The sequence below is a fragment of the Epinephelus lanceolatus genome, chromosome 7, assembly GCF_041903045.1.
Source record: "Epinephelus lanceolatus isolate andai-2023 chromosome 7, ASM4190304v1, whole genome shotgun sequence".
Taxonomy (NCBI): domain Eukaryota; kingdom Metazoa; phylum Chordata; class Actinopteri; order Perciformes; family Serranidae; genus Epinephelus; species Epinephelus lanceolatus.
The window spans coordinates 23,622,233-23,644,961 of NC_135740.1; the positions used below are offsets into that span (position 1 = coordinate 23,622,233).

General features: G+C 40.4%; 1 protein-coding gene across 3 annotated transcripts; it reads right to left on the minus strand.

The window, feature by feature from the left end:
* Positions 1–6,550: 6,550 nt before the first annotated feature.
* fgf18a (fibroblast growth factor 18a) lies at positions 6,551–16,556 on the minus strand. 3 transcript variants are annotated; one of them, XM_033632687.2, is made up of 5 exons: positions 14,860–16,556; positions 11,333–11,372; positions 11,007–11,187; positions 8,419–8,525; positions 6,551–8,267 (listed from the first exon to the last, which is right to left on the minus strand). In XM_033632687.2, the coding sequence occupies exons 1-5, from the start codon at positions 14,889–14,891 to the stop codon at positions 7,998–8,000; spliced, it is 630 nt and encodes a 209-aa protein (XP_033488578.1). In that variant the 5' UTR covers positions 14,892–16,556; the 3' UTR covers positions 6,551–7,997. The 3 variants fall into 3 exon arrangements, with proteins under 3 accessions (XP_033488578.1, XP_078025459.1, XP_033488577.1); XM_078169333.1 differs by having other exon boundaries at positions 6,551–8,270; positions 11,007–11,184; positions 14,860–16,553; XM_033632686.2 differs by having other exon boundaries at positions 6,551–8,270; positions 14,860–16,545.
* Between the last annotated feature and the right edge of the window lie 6,173 nt (positions 16,557–22,729).

Here is a 22,729-nt window from a genome sequence, read left to right on the forward strand (position 1 = left end):
ATATAAAGTCATAGTATAGTATGTCAAAAAAATGTCAAAAAAGTCATAGTATAGTATGTCATGAAATTGTGATCAAAAAGTCATAGTATAGTATGTTATAAAATGCTATGAAAAGTCATATTATAGTATGTCATAAAAATGTGATAGAAAGTCATATTATAGTATGTCATAAAAATATGATAAAAAGTCATAGTATAGTATGTCATAAAAATATAATAGAAAGTCATAGTATAGTATGTCATAAAAATGCTATGAAAAGTCATATTATAGTATTTCATAAAAATGTGATAGAAAGTCATATTATAGTATGTCATAAAAATGTGATAGAAAGTCATATTATAGTATATCATAAAAATATGATAAAAAGTCATAGTATAGTATGTCATAAAAATATGATATAAAGTCATAGTATAGTATGTCATAACAATATGATAAAAAGTCATAGTATCGTATGTTATAAAAATGTGAAAAAAGTCATAGTATAGTATGTCATGAAATTGTGATCAAAAGTCATAGTATAGTATGTTATAAAATGCTATAAAAAGTCACATTATAGTATGTCATAAAAATATGATGAAAAGTCATAGTATAGTATGTTATGGAAATGTGAAAAAAGTCATAGTATAGTATGTTATAAAAATGCTATGAAAAGTCATAGTATAGTATGTTATAAAAATGCTATAAAAAGTCACATTATAGCATGTCATAAAAATATGATAAAAAGTCATAGTATAGTATAAAAATGTGAAAAAAGTCATAGTATACTATGTCATAAAAATCTGATAGAAAGTCATAGTATCGTATGTTATAAAAATCTGAAAAAAGTCATAGTATCATATGTTCTAAAAATGTGAAAAAAGTCATAGTATAGTATGTCATAAAAATCTGATAGAAAGACATTGTATAGTATGTCATAAAAATGTGAAAAAAGTCAAAGTATAGTATGTCATGAAATTGTGATCAAAAGTCATAGTATAGTGTGTTATAAAATGCTATAAAAAGTCACATTATAGTATGTCATAAAAATATGATGAAAAGTCATATTATAGTATGTTATAAAAATGTGAAAAAAGTCATAGTATAGTATGTCATAAAAATGCTATGAAAAGTCATAGTATAGTATGTTATAAAAATGTGAAAAAGTCATAGTATACTATGTCATAAAAATCTGATAGAAAGTCATAGTATAGTATGTCATAAAAATGTGAAAAAACTCATAGTATAGTATGTCATAAAAATGCTATAAAAAGTCATAGTATAGTATGTTATAAAAATGCTATAAAAAGTCACATTATAGTATGTCATAAAAATATGATAAAAAGTCATAGTATAGTATGTTATAAAATTGTGATCAAAAAGTCATAGTATAGTATGTTATAAAATGCTATGAAAAGTCATGTTATATTATGTCATAAAAATGTGATAGAAAGTCATTGTATAGTATGTCATAAAAATATAATAGAAAGTCATAGTATAGTATGTCATAAAAATATAATAGAAAGTCATAGTATAGTATGTCATAAAAATATAATAGAAAGTCATAGTATAGTATGTCATAAAAATGTGATATAAAGTCATAGTATAGTATGTCATAACAATATGATAAAAAGTCATAGTATAGTATGTCATAAAAATATAATAGAAAGTCATAGTATAGTATGTCATAAAAATCTGATAGAAAGTCATAGTATAGTATGTCATAAAAATCTGATAGAAAGTCATAGTATAGTATGTCATGAAATTGTGATCAAAAAGTCATATTATAGTATGTCATAAAAATGTGATAGAAAGTCATTGTATAGTATGTCATAAAAATGTGAAAAAAGTCATAGTATACCATGTCATAAAAATCTGATAGAAAGTCATTGTATAGTATGTCATATAAATGTGAAAAAAGTCATAGTATAGTATGTCATGAAATTGTGATCAAAAAGTCATAGTATAGTATGTTATAAAATGCTATGAAAAGTCATGTTATAGTATGTCATAAAAATGTGATAGAAAGTCATAGTATAGTATGTCATAAAAATATAATAGAAAGTCATAGTATAGTATGTCATAAAAATGCTATGAAAAGTCATAGTATAGTATGTTATAAAATGCTATAAAAAGTCATAGTATAGTATGTCATAAAAATGTCAAAAAAGTCATAGTATAGTATGTCATGAAATTGTGATCAAAAAGTCATTGTATAGTATGTTATAAAATGCTATAAAAAGTCACATTACAGTATGTCATAAAAATGTCAAAAACGTCATAGTATAGTATGTTATAAAAATGTGAAAAAAGTCATAGTATAGTATGTCATAAACATGCTATAAAAAGTCATAGTATAGTATGTTATAAAAATGCTATAAAAAGGCACATTATAGTATGTCATAAAAATATGATAAAAAGTCATAGTATAGTATGTTATAAAAATGTGAAAAAAGTTATAGTATACTATGTCATAAAAATCTGATAGAAAGTCATAGTATAGTATGTCATAAAAATGTGAAAAAAGTCATAGTATAGTATGTCATAAAAACGCTATAAAAAGTCATAGTATAGTATGTTATAAAAATGCTATAAAAAGTCACATTATAGTATGTCATAAAAATATGATAAAAAGTCATAGTATAGTATGTTATAAAAATGTGAAAAAAGTCATAGTATACCATGTCATAAAAATCTGATAGAAAGTCATTGTATAGTATGTCATAAAAATGTGAAAAAAGTCAAAGTATAGTATGTCAAAAAAATCAGATAAAAAGTCATAGTATAGCATGTCATAAAAATGTGATTAAAAAAAGTCATAGTATAGTATGTTATAAAAATGCTATGAAAAGTCATATTATAGTATATCATAAAAATATGATAAAAAGTCATAGTATAGTATGTCATAAAAATATGATTGAAAGTCATAGTATAGTATGTTATAAAAATGCTATGAAAAGTCATATTATAGTATGTCATAAAAATATGATGAAAAGTCATAGTATAGTATGTTATAAAAATGTGAAAAAGTCATAGTATAGGATGTCATAAAAATATGATAGAAAGTCATAGTATAGTATGTCAAAAAATCAGATAAAAAGTCATAGTATAGTATGTCATAAAAATATGATTGAAAGTCATAGTATAGTATGTTATAAAAATGCTATGAAAAGTCATATTATAGTATGTCATAAAAATATGATGAAAAGTCATAGTATAGTATGTTATAAAAATGTGAAAAAAGTCATAGTATAGTATGTCATAAACATGCTATAAAAAGTCATAGTATAATATGTTATAAAAATGCTATGAAAAGTCACATTATAGTATGTCATAAAAATATGATAAAAAGTCATAGTATAGTATGTTATAAAAATGTGAAAAAAGTTATAGTATACTATGTCATAAAAATCTGATAGAAAGTCATAGTATAGTATGTCATAAAAATGTGAAAAAAGTCATAGTATAGTATGTCATAAAAATGCTATAAAAAGTCATAGTATAGTATGTTATAAAAATGCTATAAAAAGTCATAGTATAGTATGTCATAAAAATGTGAAAAAAGTCATAGTATAGTATGTCATAAAAATGCTATAAAAAGTCATAGTATAGTATGTTATAAAAATGCTATAAAAAGTCACATTATAGTATGTCATAAAAATATGATAAAAAGTCATAGTATAGTATGTCATAAAAATGTGAAAAAAGTCATAGTATACCATGTCATAAAAATCTGATAGAAAGTCATTGTATAGTATGTCATAAAAATGTGAAAAAAGTCACAGTATAGTATGTCAAAAAATCAGATAAAAAGTCATAGTATAGCATGTCATAAAAATGTGATTAAAAAAAGTCATTGTATAGTATGTCATAAAAATGTGAAAAAAGTCACAGTATAGTATGTCAAAAAATCAGATAAAAAGTCATAGTATAGCATGTCATAAAAATGTGATTAAAAAAAGTCATATTATAGTATGTCATAAAAATATGATGAAAAGTCATAGTATAGTATGTTATAAAAATGTGAAAATAGTCACAGTATAGTATGTCATAAAAACATGATAGAAAATCATAGTATAGTATGTAAAAAAATCAGATAAAAAGTCATAGTGTGGTTATTCATAAAAATCTGATGAAAAAGTCATAGTATAGTATGTCATAAAATTGTGATCAAAAAGTCATAGTATAGTATATTATAAAAATGTGAAAAAAATCATAGTATAGTATGTTATAAAAATGTGAAAAAAATCATCGCATAGTATGTCATAAAAATGTGAAAAAAGTCATAGTATAGTATAACATAAAATTGTGATCAAAAAGTCATAGTATAGTATGTCATACAAATGCTATAAAAAATCATAGTATAGTATGTCATAAAAATGCTATAAAAAATCATAATATAGTATAACATAAAATTGTGATCAAAAAGTCATAGTATAGTATGTCATACAAATGCTATAAAAAATCATAGTATAGTATGTCATAAAAATGCTATAAAAAGTCATAGTATAGTATAACATAAAATTGTGATCAAAAAGTCATAGTATAGTATGTCATACAAATGCTATAAAAAATCATAGTATAGTATGTCATAAAAATGCTATAAAAAGTCATAGTATAGTATATTATAAAAATGTGAAAAAAATCATAGTATAGTATGTTATAAAAATGTGAAAAAAATCATCGCATAGTATGTCATAAAAATGTGAAAAAAGTCATAGTATAGTATAACATAAAATTGTGATCAAAAAGTCATAGTATAGTATGTCATACAAATGCTATAAAAAATCATAGTATAGTATGTCATAAAAATGCTATAAAAAATCATAATATAGTATAACATAAAATTGTGATCAAAAAGTCATAGTATAGTATGTCATACAAATGCTATAAAAAAATCATAGTATAGTATGTCATAAAAATGCTATAAAAAGTCATAGTATAGTATAACATAAAATTGTGATCAAAAAGTCATAGTATAGTATGTCATACAAATGCTATAAAAAAATCATAGTATAGTATGTCATAAAAATGCTATAAAAAGTTATAGTATAGTATGTCATAAAAATATGATAAAAAAATAATAGTACAGGATGTCATAAATATATGATAATAAAGTCATAGTATAGATCAAAATATGATTAAAACATGTCATGGTATAGTACGTCACAAAGATATGATAAGAGTGTCATAGTATAGTATGTCAAAAAATTGGGATGAAAAAAAGTCATACTATAGTATGTCTTAAAAATATGATATATAAAATTCATAATATAGTATGTCATAAACATCTGATTAAAAATGTCATAGTCTAGTGTGTCAAAAAATTGGGATGAAGAAATATACTGTAGTATGTCATCAAAATGTGATAAAAAAAGTCATAGTATAGTATGTCATAAATAACTGAAAAAAATGTCATAGTATAGTATGTCATAAAATATATTAAAAGTCTTCGTATAGTATGACATCAAACTGTCATAAAACTAATAAAGATAATAAAAATAAAAATAATAAAGTATAGTATGTTATAACAAATATAAAAAGTCATACTATAGTATGCCATAAATATATATATAAAAATCATAGTATAGTATGTGATAAGATACAGTTAAAAAGTTATAGTATACTATGTCACGAAAATATTTAAAAGTAACAATGTATAGTATGTTATAATAAATATAAAAAGTCATAGTATACCATGTTATAGAAATATATTAAAAAGTCATAGTGTAGTATGCCATAAAGATATGTAAAAAGTCAGTGTAGCATACCATAAAAAAGTGACAGTACAGTGTTCCATAAAAATATATAAAAAGTCATAATGTATCCTGTCATAAAAATGTCATAGTATAGTATGTCATGAAAATCTACAAGAGGTCATAATATAGTATGTCATGAAAATATCATAGCAGAATCTGTCATAAAAATATTTAAAAAGTCAAAATATATTATGCATAAAAAAATGTCATAGTATAGTTTGCCATAACAAATATGTAAAAAGTCATAGTATAGTATGTATCAATTGTAGTGCTGTTAGCTTCATTAGTGTATTTTTTCTATGTGGCCCTCAATCATATGTTGGCTTACTAAACTGGCACCCAATGATCAAAACTTTGATAACGCCTGCTCTAATACAACCAGATATATTAAAGGGACAGGCACCTTGGTATAAACAGTGAGGCATCCTCTGTGATCATGGTGTAGGTCATTATATCGCCCAAACCTTCTGCATATCACAATTACTGTGAGCTAAAGGAAAGTTCTTCAGATTGCTTGTCCAAACCCCAAAGATGTTCAATTTAGAATGATATAAAACAGACAAAACCATCAAACCCTTACAGTGAAGTGGCTGGAACAAGCAAATGTTGGGCTTTTTTGCTTGATACATGAGTTAAGCTATTATTATTTATCAAAATAGTTGCCAATTATTTTTTTGTCCATCAACTAACTGTGCATTAAAGCCAGCTGACCACATCTGGAGCTTGGGTGAACTTGAATCTCTTCCTAAGATATATCCCTTGACAGAAAAGAGAGCATGTGAAGAAGCAGTTTAAAGAGGCTAGGAGACACAGGAAATGTTTCTGTAAGGTTTACTGAGTCGAGAAAGACTGCTGCACACAGAGCTGAAATAAATAAATGAAATAATTTTATCGTAATAATTATAATAACCATCATAGTAAGATTGCTTATTTAGGGTTTCTGTCTTCTTTTATATATATAATATATATAACTTTCAATAAATTGTTCCCTTTAATATTTTTTCTCCTGTGTGTATGCATGAGACTTTGGTTTGTTCCACTGAATGTCCTGGTAGCAGCATTCTGTATCCACGGTATCGCACGGGAGCATCATCCCCTGGGTCGTTTCTATAGCAATGCTAATAGACAAGGCACCCTCCCGCCGTGCTCGCCCCTGCGCTCAGCACCCTCTGCACCTATAAGCAGAGGGTGTAGTGTCCTCTGGGGGGGTGGGGGGGGGGGGGGTGGAGGAGTCATGAAGAAGGTCTCCAGTTGTCTTTGGTCTGTCGTTGGTTTGGTTGGCTGGCTGTTTTTGGTGCAGCTTGGTTTTTATACATTCCAGTTCCTAAAGCTTCAGTCCCTGCGGTGAGTTGTCACGGGTTCATGCAGGGACTGAATGGTCCCTTTCCAGAGTCCCTTGTGATCCAGCTTCACTCTTGGTTGTTGGTGCACTCACTCATACACACACATACACACACATACACACACACACACACACACACACACACACACACTTACATACATTTCCTCGTCTTCCTGTTCTTACAAACATGCGTTTATTCAGTACATCACTCACTCGATCATTCCCTCATTCATCCTTTTGTCATCCATTCATCCGACAGTCTCACAGGTACCCACCAATTTAGCAGTGAGACAAATAAGTGCGTCACATGTCAACAGTCCATTATTGGTCCATTTGATCTGTGCAGATTTCTCTATCCCTTTGTCCACTATGCCGTTTTCCTGTCCTCTCCTTCCTCTTTTCCCTTTATCCGTAGGCTAAGCACCCACTCTCTTGTTCAGTCAGTCTTTCCCACCCTTGTCCTCTCTCTGTATGGTCCAGTTGTAATCCCATACTTGACGTTGTCCAGTGAGTCCAGAACAGGAGACATGAAGGCCTTGTGGTTTTTGTGGTTGTGGAATAAAGGCCTTTGTAGAGCTTGGGACTCTGGCTGCTCTTCAGGTTCCCTCTCAGTATTTCTGGCCTATGAAGAGAAGCAGATCAGGTCCATAGAGCTTCCAGCAATGGACCAGTAATGATCCAGTTGGTCCAGTAAGGGAACTAAATTTGAGAGGAATGATCACTAACTAGGGGCCGTAGTGGCAAATTAGTAGGTGTAAAGCTAAACCCCATGAATGATTTATCAAGTTTCTGGTCAATGTTTGTCCCAACAAAGGGAGGTGTTCAGTCGTGTGCGACAGAGGAGATGACTGGGTTAGCCATTGGCAGGCTCAGGTCAAGGCTTTGGACGACAAGACAGTGGGTGCTAGCGTTAGCCACTACTAGCGGGGCCCAGTAGCGCGCACCCGCTTTCCCCGCTTGCTGACGGTGGTGAAGCGAAAGGGGGTGGTGAGGTCGGGCTGCTCCCCAGGCGGGAAGCGCTTCATGAAGTGTACGTCCTGCTGGTTGGGGAGCGTGTGGGGGCCGCGGCGAGGACGGCCTCTTTTAGTGAAGCCCACGTACCAGCCTGTGTAGCGTGCTGACATCAGAGCTGTGTAGTGGTTTTCCAGAACCTTTTCCACAAAGACGCAGTCATCGCTTCGATTACTGGCCTTCTGAGAGAGCAGAGAAACCACAGGTACGCGCGCGCACACACACACACACACACACACACACATTGGGAGAAACAAAAAGAGGCTGGTCAGGAAACTGAAAGATAATTTGATTTTTGATAAACACATCTCTAAAAGAAAGAAGTCTCACCTTTCCTACCAGCTTGCCACGGCGGTTCATGCAAAGGTAGAAATTGGTTTCTTTGCCCCGGATTCTCACCTGGCTGCCAAAGGTATCGGCCTCCACTACGAGCTGGGCTTGTGAAGGGACAGACAGAGGGACAGACAGACATTAGAGCCGCAGGCAATGCAAAGAAACACTTCATTGTGTTTGCAGCACTTCACAGGTTTATTAGGTTAAGGGATGTCAATTGTTAACTGTTAATAGGTTAGCTGCAGAGAATATTTTTGAACAGTTATACGCTTGTCAGACTATAAATCACCCGGTCCTGGTGGGAGCTAGCTAGCGGTGCCACTTGTGGTGATTACTGCTGGTAATGCCATCTCGACTTTATGCCATTGCTTTGGAAACACTGTCCCAACCCTCAGTCTCCCCCTAGGTCGCCCTGATCATTAAGCAGCTCAGTTTTGAGCCACAAACCCCCACTGTTAGTAACGTTGGCAGTGTCAGCACAACAGTGGTGCTAACAATGCTAAAGGGGTTTTGTGGCTCAAAGTAAATCTGCTGTCCTCACCAGGGCTACCTTGGGGAAGACCACAGGGATGCTGCCATGTCTCCACAGCAACACTGTCCTGCCGCCAGGCAGCATTACAAGCAATAATAGCGAATGAGTGGTGCTGCTAGCTAGCTCCCACCTAACCCGGGTGCACAGTAGAGAGCAGCCAAGGCAGGCGAGAGGGTGGGCAATGGGCACTATATGTTTCCACATCTTATTGCAGCAAACTAACCTGTCTGTTAGCAAAGCCAACAGATATTAAAAGGCAAGAGATTTACAACCCAAAGCATTAACATTTGATTACCTCTAAATGGATAGCGCTTTGAAATGTGGTGCTAAAGTGACTGAGTCAATTGAGTGCCAGACTAAAAGAAAGGTCTCTTATATCTCACTTCATTTTGCCTTTTTTTTTTTTTTAATTAAAAGTTAGTCACTGGTCAATGGGTGTCAGGCTATTGAAAGCAAAATTAACTGAAACTGACATCCCTAATTAGTTTGTATCACACAAATATTAGAGAAAGGAAGATAAAGCTAACCCAGATTTAGAGCTCACTTTGTTTCATGTTGTCCAGGATTATTTGCCAAAGCAAAGAACAACATTCAAGCTTACACAAACAAGCCCACAGCCAAGTAGTGTGACACTAATTGCACAGATTACCAGCCAGCATTAAATCAGATTTGTGTTTTTATAACCAGATAAGGCATTCACATTAAATCACAGTTTCAGGATTCATAGCTGCTATTAAACCTGCTGATAAATCACAGGCCGATGTAAATGTCTCTGGCTGGACAGATGGTTGTCAGATAAGCCCAGTCACACACATGGATGTGAGGCCGCTGACCACAAATGGGCCTCGTAAAAAAGATAACAGCCAAGAGTAGACAGAGCACGGAGGGCCGGGAGGAGCGGGAGAACACTCAGACTGAGTGTCTGCGATACTGTTGTTTTAAGGTGCGTGCACGTGCGCGTGGACATCTGTGTATCTGTGTGTGTGCAGGTGCATGCACATTCATCCTTCCAGGCAATACCACTTCACCAAGTACACATCTTCAGAGAGCGCTTTTGCCTGTTTAAAAATAAATCCCTAAAATGGTTCCTACATGACCTTAGTCAACAAAGGGGTCAAGAGAAATCAATACCTCCCTCCCTCTTGCCCCCTTCCTCTCTCTTCCCCCAACTCTCCTCTCGTCTCCCTTCTGCTCTTTCGCTTCATGTTTATACCTTCATGCTCCCGCCCCTTCTTTGCTTTATTTCTTCTCTCTCTGCTCTTGGTTCCCTTGTGTAATACCTCATCGCCATAGTTGGTCAGTTTTGGGTGGATTGTTCGGCTTAGGAGGGTCCCTCCTACGGCTTGAAGTGGCGTGTGAGCGACCTGACATGTTTGTGAATCGACGGGGTGTGCAATGTGAGCCACCGCTGAAGCACACACAGAAATATGAACTCGTGCTTTCTGGCTTTCTTCTGCTCATTGATTCTGTGTGTGGTTTAAGAATGGGTTCGACATCATTACAGACGGAGAAAGGTGGAGAGGAGGAGGGAGTGGGGGATGGACAGAGGGAGTGTTGGAGGATGGAGGGGGGGAGAGGAAGCCTGCTGTTTTAAATCCAGAGGAGACAACAGGGAGGATGAGAAATCAATGGAGGGATCGATGACGGAGATGAGTTTCTAACACTCGGTCCGACACTACCTGCCAGGCTTCTCCTGCTAACTCACTTTTTTCACTAACACCTTCTCTCCTCTTTCTCTCTCCCTCTTTCTCTCTCTCTTTCTTTTGCTCTCTTGTGAATCATTGAGTCAGCAGCCAGTCGATGAGGTCTTTGTACTCCCAAGACAAGCTCCACTGCCCCTCTGCCAAAGCCTGGGGAGGCATGTGTGTGTGCTTTTGTGAGTGTGCCTGCACAGTTGCATTCTGTATCCATTCATGCATGCACTTGGTCAACCTTCAAGTCTTTGTACTTGCAGCCGTTAGTCAGTGTGAGGGTGCATGTGTGTGCAGGGAAGCATCTAACTGTGCATACATTCACATGTACCAGAGTGTGTGCCTGTGTGTGTGTGTCTTACCAAATTTGTCTCCATCTTCTCCTCGAGCGCTGATTCTGCGTCCCAGCACCTGGACGTGTTTGCCGCTGGTGCGGCTGTAGAGCTGGTAGACCCGGTGGTGTCGCCGACTCATGGTGTCTCGCACCTGCGTCTGGTTCTCCACATGCACACTGAAGTTGACCCCATCCACACCAAGTACCTGCTGGATTCACACACACACATGCGCACAGAGGCAGACACACACCCAGAAGTTGGCACACACATACATTTATAGAGTCATGAACAGGGTTGAAAAACTGCACATACTACCAATATACATGTTGTCTTTTTTGCATGCAGACTCTTACCTGTAATGGATTGCACATCACCAGCAACATCTGGATACATCTGGAAAAAGTAGAAACAGATGAGTTCAGAAATATGTAAGCAACATTGAATGTTGGAAGAGTCATGCGTGACACCATGATTTCCATCTCTTTCTTCTCTGCCGTTCTTTTTGTTCAACATGTCTTTTCCTTATTGGGTGATTACTCACACTGCTGGGTGTGTGGCTGGCACGGGGACATGACATACAGACAGGCAGATGTCCAGGCATCGGCAGACAGACAACACCCAGAGCGCTGTTTATCGTAACGCTACCAGCCTTCTGTCCAAACCCACTTTCTGACCCGTTCCTGACTTTCGCCACACCAAAATCTGGCCTCCAAATGACCTGATTGGACCGTGGCGAAATGGCAAACATGCCGAGACAACTAGAACATGTTTTGGTTTGGACATCTAAGGGACTGGGCTGGCTTATTTGGCTGCTCTGTGTATGTAGACAGCTGGGCTGGACTACAGGTGTACACTCCGCTGTGATGTGGCTTTGGAGAGCGGTGGACTGCGGTTACATTTAGAGATGCTATGAATAAGTGAGAACATGAGCTGTGGAAAGATGATTAATGGAGAAATCAATTGGTGCGGAGTAACCGTGGTGACGTAGCATGCAGAATTAATGTGCATTGTTCTTTTAAAAAATAACTTTTATGCATTATTTCTTATTACTTGTTCCTCTGATGTGGACTTTCAGAGACATCTGTGATTGAGACAGCTGGTTATAGTTACAATTAAAATTTGTCTCACTTTATCACATTCCTTAATTAAAGTTTAGACCTTGACCTTGAATGTATCAAATGTTATTCACAGCTTTATAAGGGAGTGATTGTGTTGCGCAAAAAGTACTCTGGCAGTCCTTGAACTGTTCTGAATTAGTGGCTGAAGACATGATGAAGTTCAGAACCAAGTGTGTGGGCTGAAAAGCAATTCTACGAATTCTGTCTTTCCCCACCTCATCGTCTGCTATCTCTCTGCATGCCTTTTCTCTCTCCGTCTCTCTGTGCTCCACTCTTTCTCTCTGACTTGTTGTCCTCCCTATCTCTTTTCTACCTTATCTCTCCCTCCCTGTCTCTGTCCACTCTACCTTTCTCCTATCGTTCCCTGCCTCCCTTCTTCCTTTATGTTTGGGGTTAGCAGGGTGACTCCTCCACACTGTCATGGGCATGCACACAGATGTGCAGATGTGTGCAGGGTGGATATGTGTGTACAGGAGGAGCAGGCAGCTGACAGCTGGGCCAAAGCAAAGACATACGCGCTGCTGAGAGAGGGAGATAGCGAGGAGGAGAGAGAGAGGGAGACTGAGAGGTACACAAAGGGATAGGGAGAGGGGAGGTGATGTAAGAATAAATAAAGGGGAGATGAAGCAAGAGAAGGCTGACAGATAATAAGAGAGGTGAGAGATAAAATCTGAAGGAAGATGCACAGATGTGAGAAGGAGATGGTGAAAAAGAACTAAGGTTACATCTTGAAGGAAGGAGGAGAAAAAGTGGCAAAATGAGAGACAGTAGTGTAACCACAGAGTGTGGTCTGACGTGAGAAGTAGACAAAAAGATAAATAATGGGAATGAAAGAAGGGGGGGTTAATTGTGCACATTGTAACACGTCATTGCCTCCTGACTAACACACACATATGTACATATGCTTGCTTTCTCTCATCCCCACTCTTTCTCATCTTGTTTCTCTTTCTCAACATTTCTTTCCCATAGCTGGTGTTTTGGCCCCTGACTCGTTCTAATAGATGCAGATATCCTGGGCAATGCAATAGAGTGTTGGCCCTCACATTTTGCCTGCGCAGCCGAAAAAACCTGAGCGCCTGTGCATTGTGAGGACTCTCAGCTGTTAAAACACCACGGCTGCACTGCCGCCGAGGACACTGCAGGAAAAGTGCCTCGGCACTGGATTCCCCCGCTCCCACAAAAACCACAGACACTCCATATTATGCCAGCCACAGAGAGAAAGAGAAGGAGAGAGGAAAGAGGGAGACAGGAGAAGCCGGGGGTGGGGGAGGGATGAGAAAACGAGAGAATAAGAGAGCGCCGAGTAAAGTTGGGGAGAGTAAAGACAGAAGGAGGTATGGAGAGAGGGAAAGCCCGGTGCGCCTTGGCCGGCTGCCAAAACAAGCAAAGGTCTGACATCATAAACCTGCGTCCCAGCAGATCTACCATATGGAGGCTGCGGTTAGACTAGCAGGCCTCAGCACCGAGGACTGGGCAGCAGCGTGGAGTGAGAGCGGTCGGCCTGGTGGGACTCAGCACAGAGCGGCGGTTTCAGCTGTGTGTAGCAGTGGTTAGCGTGGTAGGCCAACACTGGAGCAGTGGGCTTCGGCATGGTGCAAGAGTTTCAGATGTTCAGCAGCGGGCCTCGGTGAAGAATAGTGGTTAGGCTAGTGGGCGTGTGAGTGGTATCAGCAGTAATAGGGCCCATGGTGGAGCAATAGTTAGAGAAGCACAGGGCCTCAACATGGAGCTGCGGCTTTATGAGAAGAGCAGTTAACAGGTTGTTGTGGCAAAAGGCCCTTGGCTTTTCTCGCTGGCTGAAGACGTTCAGTGAGATCACGCTGGTAAAACAACACGGATGAAATGAAGTGGCTGTGGTAACACTGATAGGCAAGAAGGAAATGAATGGAAAGATGATTGGCTCTGAAAGACCTAAACTAAAACCAGCAGACTAAACAGTGAGACTGCTCCTCCTCAGATACTGCCAGGGGCACCATCATTCATCAGTTATTAATTCATACTTTTTATCTGAGCAAGTATCTGTGGAAAAACGGGGTATAGGCAAGACAGGAAGACAGATGTAGGCAGTTAGGTGGGTAAGTGGAGAGAGTGTGAGGGAGACACAGACGAAGAGAGAGAAAGTCAGGCAGACACCAGCAGCAGCAGCAGCACACACCCTGTCCAGGTTGTGTGAGGAATGAGAAGTATCTGGAGATGACTGCCATCTGGGAGAAGTACAGCCGACACAAAGAAAGAAAAATAAATCCCTTGGCTTTTAACAAGACACACCTCAAATGGGCAAACTCAAGCCCCCTGAGTCTGTATCCTCCTCCCTTAGATTTGCTCTTGGCACTTTATCATTTTCCTATCCCACTAGATAAAGCCGGTGTTATTTGACTCAACTTCTGAAATATTTTCAATAGGGGAAAAAAAGTTTTTTCTTGGCGATGGGAAAATGGCCTTTCCTAAGCCAGCTTGGCCATCCCTGAAGTAAGTGCAGATGGTGATGGAGATGTTTATGGCAGGTTTTATGAGTAACAGGGCCCTGACTCTGACCCAGTGACCCTGAACTGTCAGCCAATCAAAACAGGGCCTTCCGTGGCATGTTTTCTATGGGGACTGATGAGGAGTGATGTAATCGTTAGACACTGCAACCTTCCTCTCCATCATCTTCATCTTTAGCTATAGGCCTGTCACGAAACTAGTTTAAACAACCGAAGACAGAGATAAGACCTGAGCTGATAAACAAGATTTTTACATGATAAGTGATAAAAGTGACTTACAAGACGGTCAGCGTGGAAAGAAGGGGCCACATTGCTTCCCCCCTCCACTATGGAACGTGTCCCAGAGACAGTCTCCTCGCTCGGTCTGAGCCAGTCCGACAGTCCGGAGAGTTCCCCTCTGTGTTTTGAATCCGCTGGATGTTGTGCAGAGTCAAAGAGTCAGCGGACACTCCCGTTGGCATCGGCGGCGGCGTGCCCCGGTTCTCCCGGCGTGGGTAAATGTGCGGGCGCGGGCAATGTGGGGTGTGAGGCTGGGGTAACTGTGCCACTGTGACCGCCGGGCAACCTCTAACAGCTGTCCAGACCGGTGGAGAGACGGGTGGGCGGGGGAGCAAAGGGGGAAGGTTAGGGTTTTAAAGGCTGCGCGTCCCCGACAAGGAGAGGAACAGGTGAAAGCGCGCTCACGCGTCACAGATAACCAACTCCAATCGACCTTGTTGACCCTTAGAGTGATGCTCAGCCCTGTGGACAGATGCGGTGCGTGCGTAATCTTCTGCGTAATCCAATGCGTAACGTTTCAGCGCAACAGAAAGCTTCTGGTCACCAAAATGAATTCTGTAGTCGGTGAGATGATAAAAGAAAGTGGTGGAGTGTTTGTTCCGGTACAGACAGGAGTAGCAGGCAGGTTTAGTCCCAGCAGAGCAGGGCCAGGAGCTGTTGGAGGTGGGCTACCTGGGCTGGCTGATGGAGCAAATGGCGAGCTGGAGACGGGGGCTCTGCGGGCGCAGGGTAATGCAGGGCTGCCTCGGTCATGACTGCGCCCCCACGCTGGCTCAACGGGTCTGTGGCTCAGGTGACACCGACCAACAGTGTCCGACAGAGAGGGCGATAAGGTCCCGGAGCGGTCCAGCTCAGAGGGGTATATGGAGAGTGGTGAATGAAAATGGGAGGGGATAATAAAGGGGAGAGAAAGACGAGGGAGGGAGGGGTGGCTGGAGAGGATGGGAACAGCTGTGACTGGGTGGCGGACTCAGCCACCCGCGACACCGCGAGGAAATGACAGCCGCACTTTGCACCTGATTTTCCGGACTTCCCCGCTTGCCTCAGCCGCTGGTTACCGCCTGGCTGCAGCAGTCCTCCCTGCGCCCTCTCGACACAATACCAGCCAAAACACAGCACGATGACATCACCTCCAAAATGTTTGAAGGGGGAAAATGCAATCCGATCTTTTTATTTATTTTTTTAAACGTAGAAAGTTTAAGCAGTTTCTCAGAGGAGGGAAAAACACGAAAGTCTCCTCGTTCCGAGAAAAACGAACTCCGCCGTGCAAGAGGAGAGGAGTCGAGCTCACCAGTTTCTGAAGAAATAAAAGTTAAAACGGGCGCACTGGAGACGTGTTTACCCAAAAAATCACACTGACAGATCGACTCCCAGTCCAGAACCTGCACCGTGCCCCTTCCCCTTATATTTGCCTCCCTGTTTCATTCAGACACCAGAGCAGAAAACGCAAGAGAGAACGCAAAAAGAGCCCAGCCGTGCGTTTTTATCCACTTCACTGGTATTATGCAGATCCTTCTCCCTTTCAAAAATTCCAAGGTTCCCTTCCATAAAAAGCTCTTCTTGAGGGGGGCTGCACAGGAGAGGCGCGTCGGCAGGCACAGACCTCACTCCAAGAAAAACCAGAACAAGATTTTAACAGACGCGGATCAATCCTCCCTCCCTCCTCTCCTCTCCTCACTCCCTCCCACCTCTCTTTCTCTCTCCCCTCTCCTTCTCTCTCTGCCTCACACACACGCACATGCACACTTATTGGATCAAAATGGGATTAGTCAGTCGCTATGCGATGCCGACCCAACTTACACTGCAAAAATCTAAATTTTAACAAGTGTTCTGTTCTATGTGAAAAACATCTGTTAACGAGGTGAGATAATTTTACTTGTTTACATCAAAGCAACTTGTTTCTGTAATTTTTACACATCAGGCAATTTTCTTTTGGGCTATTATGTTATTCTGTCTTGTTTCAAATAATGTTTGTTTGTGGGAATTCCTCAAACAAGCAAATTCATTGGAAACAATTTGAATGATGTCATGGTGTCGGGAGGATTTCATTTGTGTCCAGGAAATAGGATTTTAAAGTAAATGAATGTGACAGAAAGAGAAAGAAGCAACAACTTTTTTCTGTCTTATCTTTTAAAGATCTCCACAAAACAAAGACACCTGTCTCAGTCAAGTGAACATCTGTCTTTAAACCGAGCGCACTTCTTGCCCTTCACTATCTCCCCCGAAGATAACCTCACCCCTGCAGCCTCAGTGGCCCCGGACTCAGGATGAGAGGGTGGAGGGCAGTGCACTCACACACACATGCACACACTCTCACACACACACAACCTTCAGAGCCGCCGCGCTTTCAAGTGATGTATTTTGACTCCCCATTTCATAACTTTTAAGTTAAACCTTAAGAGGGAAAAATGAAACGGAGAATGAGAGACAGTCGGGAGGGCGGTATGTAAGCACGGACACGGATCCAAAACGAACATTTCTCAGGGATTTCGGCAGCAACGCCCGCTCTGCGCTCCCAAAACTCCCTCTCACCGCCGCACAACCGCAGACGGTCAGCCAAGCCAACACAACACTCCTGCCATACCTTTCATTCACTCACACTCACACACACACACACACGCACACACACACACACACACACACACACACACACACACACACACACACACCCACACACACACACCCACAGAAAAAGAATAGGGGGGAAAGAGAGTAAATTTGTGCATGTGAGTAAGTGTGTGTGTAATAGAGGTGGGAGGGGGTTGGCCTCATACATCAGGGACAGTTATCTTGGCTCCAAGTGTAGGCTTATTCTTTTCAACATTGTACTTTCAAATCACACACACACACACACACACACACATACACACACTTGCAACTGGACAGGGTTGAGCTGGGCTGGGTAGGGGTACTGTGGTTGAATGCCTTTCCAGTCATGCTCCATAGACAAGCCTCTGGCCTTCTTTCCTACTACTGGCTCTCTCTGTCTTTGCACCTGTGTCTGGGTGCTTTTTCGCCGCTCACCGCACTGCTGCAAGGGACACGAGTGTAAATGTTGTGGAGAGGGATTTGAACCACATTCTGGTGATGAGGAATGAGGCCCGTCTGGTACTCTTAAGCCCAGATGGAAGGGTTCAGAACAGGGACTATAGCACATCTTGGTACAATGGTGGAGTAAGAAAAAGCAGACAGAGGGGCTCAACTCTGTTCACACACTGCGCACGAAAGCCTGATTTAACAGTAGCTGTGGATTTGTAGATAGTAGTAGATTTTCCCAAAGGATCCCGATGCAGAGATAATCTTACTCCCGTTGTAAATCTGTCAAATTTATGCTACAGGAAGATTCTTCTGACACAACCTGGCACAGCACTATGAACATAAGTTTTGGTTGAAATACAAAAAGAAAACAAAGCACAAAATTAAACGGAGCCCCATTCACATCTGGAGTCATACATTATACACTTGGAAAAACACATTGTTCATACCTCAATTAGAACTGTGATTGGTTCCTCACCAAACAAAGCAGTAGCTGCGAGTCTTAGAAATGACTTTGCCTGCTCCTTATTTTGAGTTTGATGGAGAAACAGTTCTTGGGTTTGGAGCAACACAATTGCCAGAAAAAAAAAAAGTTGGCATTGTGTGTTTCTACAAACCATGGATAAGTACATGTGCACGTTATTGTGTGGCGAATATGTTGAAACTTTACGATTCAACAACGCTGTGGTTAATGTGTGGTTAGGTTTAGGCACAAATACCAGTTGGTAATGGTTGGGAAAAGATCTTGTTTTGGCTTAAACTGCCCAGTTTTGGGGGCCCCTCTGGAAAAAGCAACCACATGTCAGTAAAAAACAATCACATTTTGCCACTATCTTGACAAGAAATGCAGTGATGTCTCAGTTAAAAACAACAGCTTTTCATTGTACTATTCCTGCTTGAAAAACAGTGACAGGTCGCTACAAAACACGCACATTTGGTGTCTAAAAATCCGCTGGAAACGCAGCTATTATTCATTAAATCACAACCAGTTTTGATGCTTGTTCGTCTTGAACAGTGGTCTCCATTGGTCTGCAGCTTGGCAGGTGTCTCACCCAGGTGACATGCCGTCCACCATCCCCTCCACCTCCAGATGACAGTCAGCTCACTACACCACTTTAGAAACCTTTGATATGATACATATCTTGAAACCTACACATGTAAGAAATCTGTGGTTTGCAGAAACGTACAGTGCCATTTTTGGTTCAGAAATGACATTCCACCTACCTTATCTGACAAAATAACAAAGTTTGAAAGAAAACAAAGGTTGTAAACCAACCAGACCTTTTCTTCCTCTCCCTCTCTCCTTCTGTCACATCACTCTTGCTCATTCATTTTCTGTCCTCCCTATCTGTCTCTTTAATCTCCCCGGCTGTTTTTTATCTGCTCACTCCGTCCCTCCCTCTGTTTGCAGCTAGCATATTGATTGCCCATGTCTTTGCCTCTGCAGCTCTTGCCTATTGATCCTTAGCTAAGACACACACACACACACACACACAAACTTGTATGCACACACATCCTCACATACATGGATGTCCCCTTCCCGTTTCTCTGCACTCAAAAATCCTCGCTCCTTTTACGTGGACCAACTTTGCCACACGCATTATTCCTAAATGCACACGTGCATGCACTCATGTGTGCATAAACACACACAAAGGCACACACACCAGGACACTTATTTTTTGCATATACCCTCTGTTGTGTTGAATAGACTTGGCATTGATGGACGTTATGCCTTTGTGCTCCTCTCTCGACTCATTAAAGTGAATGAGAGCCGTGTGTGTGTGTGTGTGTGTGTGTGTGTGTGTGTGTGTCTGGGGCCCTGTAGCTGCTGTAGGTCTGGGCCCAGCAGCTTTTACTCTGTGTATCTCTCTCTCTCTTTGACTGGGCCTGCAGGCTTCTTCATCCAGGGAGCCTGGTCAATATGGCCATTCTGTCTAGCAATTAACATCGATCAGTGCTCGTCAATACCGTCAGCAACCAGACAAAGACCCAGGGTGCATTGCGTGTGCTTGCCCTTTCTCTATCACAGTCCAACAAATCCCCAAACAGCACTCTCATTATATGAGGGCATTCTGGCCTGACCCCAAGGTCATCGTGGAGGAAAGGCATGGTGTGCTGGACTCTGTGTTATGGGTGACTGGAGTGGAACCTTACCCAGAGCTCAAAGTGTTCTGAGCTGTGGGCCAGTTGTTGACTCATTGTGACAGTTGTTGTTGTGTGGGTGAGGAGTCAAGTTTAGATATTCTTTGTTTGGATGGAGTCAAAGACAAGTTGGCAGACAGGCGATATCATCCCCCCGCGGTGTGCTCTAAAGTGTTAGACACTGTGAAAACTTTGAACAGTATAAATGCAATCCATCATCCTGGTGACACACAGATTTGGAGTTTTCAGATGTGTCAAGTGCGGTGGATTGTGTCCAATTAGCTTTGACTATAAGATATGGGCTGTATATGTTTGGATGGGAGGGGGGAAGCGGGTCTGTGTATATGTGGGATCTCTGGAGGGAGAAATAGGCTTTTGGCTTTGATTAATACCTGCAGACATGGGCCTTAAACTTCACATCAGATGTTGAGATGTCAGGCTAACATCGGTTTCTGGGATAGATATCCCTACTCTGTTAATCATGGGCCAAGTTTAAACTGTTCCCCAATGTGTAAATGTATGAGACACTTAATAAAGGCCCTTTGATGACAGGGGGGCCCATGCGAAGTCAAGGAATGCGTACAGTGTGCCGGGCTTTGAAATGAGAACCTGTTCGCCACTTGTCCGCGTCTGCGAGATGAGAGAATCGACAGCTGCAACTAAGTAAGAGCAGGAATTAATTAGCGGAGAGCCGTTTGTGCAATAGTGAGCCGTGGTTGAGATGAAGAGAAAAGCAAAATATTGTTTTTATTAGCGGCGATGTTGGTGGTGCACAGCCTGCTCCCTTCTCTCGCTTAGCAGGATTAATCCAGTGAATATGAACGTTTACTCTCCTCTGTCGCACAATCCATTGCAGCTGTTGTCTCTATACATAGCCCAGCTGAAGCACTGGAATAACTTTACTTTGACACTTTCAAGTTGGAGGGTTTGATGCTGCTTTGGACTTGTGTCAGGGTAATTATTCATGTAATCTAGCTTGTCATTGTTAGGCCAAAGCCTGGTTTTGCAAAGTGAATCAAGTGGTCATGTTTTTTGGGCTACACCTGCCTTCATAGCGAGTTATTCAGTGGCTTCAGGAGTTTGTTGTCATTGTTGTGGACAAGGATTGCCAAAACATTTCATAATACAAAACATCTGTGATTAACCAAGTGCAAAGTACTGACTTCAGATCCAACAACATATGCAATCCAGCAGTGGGACTGTCTTATCTTCACCTCTGCGCCATCTGGCAAGTCCGCCTGTTGAAGTTTGGACACTTTGCATTGATGAAGTGGTATGTAAAAAACAAAGATGTCAAACTTGGAAGGAGTCATCCTCATGCACCTGTATCAAATATCAGCGTCATAAGGAACTCATGACAGACTCATGAAGGAACCAGCTATTATCCATCCATCAATTATCTGCAACCACTTATCCAATTCAGGGTCATGGGAGTGCTGGAGTCTATCCCGGCTGACATTGGGCAAGAGGTGGGGTATATCCTGGGCAGGCTGTCTGAGTATGGGCATGGACTACAGGTGAATTGGTGTCCTCAGTTAACCCAACTCACATGACTTTCCATCATGTCTTTGAACTGTGGGAGAACTCGGAACTGAACCCAGAGAAAACCCCTGCTGACATGAGGAGAACATGCAAACTGACACAGATGGGCCCCAGCCCGACATTGCTAACCACTGCACCAATGTGCCACCCGGTCCACTTAAATCAAGGACGGAAACAAATTTCAACAATAACAGGGACCATCTGAGTATTTGATTTGACATTAAAACTAACGATAAGTTTCTGCAACGAGGGAGGGGGAACGGCAAATGCAAAAAGTCCTGCATGATGGAGATGTACTGTAGGAGTGGCACTGCACGCTGTCTGACACTGATTGGCAGGAGATGTTATTGTGCTCCATGAGGATGTTGAGAAGAAGAAGAAGAAGATAATTGCTTTTGACCAATGAGGTTGTACATAAATATGCAACGCTCAGCGACTGGGTGGATGTTTGTTTAATTATGGTCCTTGTGGTTGTGTGTGTTTGGTTGAGTGAGAGTGTCATGACCCTCAGTGACAGACTGCGCACAACTGAGTGTGGGGAGTTTGCGGCTATAGTGTGAATGGTTACGAGCGCGTGCAAAGATTGCGTCAACAAGGGAATGCATAAAGTTATGTGTGTTTCATGACTGCAGTGTACATGTGTGTGTGTGTGTGAGAGAGAGAGAGAGAGAGAGAGAGAGAGAGTGAGAGTTATCCTGCGCTCTCCATGCATAGTGATGTGAATTGCAGCTGTGGCTTGTGTTGGACGCTGCTCCGGCAGCATGTTGTTTTCTTTTTTTTTTTTTTTCTTCCTGTTTCATGTTCAGGCGCTCAGCGATGGAATCCATGATCACGGTAACCTTCGCTCCTGTCATCTTTTCTGTTCCTCTCATCCACATACTCCCTTCTCTCTTCCTCCCCCTCCTCTCCAGTTAGCACCCTTTACTCTTCCATCCCTTTTTACTCCCTCTCACTGTGTCCATTTCTCTCATTCTGTTTTTTCCCCTCTCCCTGCCCCTTTAGCCTTGCCACTGGGCAGAGGAGGAACTGTAATGTTTATGAAACCCTTTAATGTGCTATGTAATTACCCTGGCAACACCTCCCATCATTACTCACGCCAATAAAGCACCTTCGAATTGACATGTCAGAGTGGGAGAGTGGGAGACAGAGA

Coding starts and splice junctions, on each gene's coding strand:
- fgf18a (XM_033632686.2), bottom strand. CDS start 14,891: ATGTGGCCCCTTCTTTCCACGCTGACCGTCTT. Junction 11,373..14,859: donor CTTTCCACGCTGACCGTCTT/GTAAGTCACTTT, acceptor TACTTTTTCCAG/ATGTATCCAGATGTTGCTGG. Junction 8,526..11,006: donor AGAAGATGGAGACAAATTTG/GTAAGACACACA, acceptor TCCCTTCACAAG/CCCAGCTCGTAGTGGAGGCC.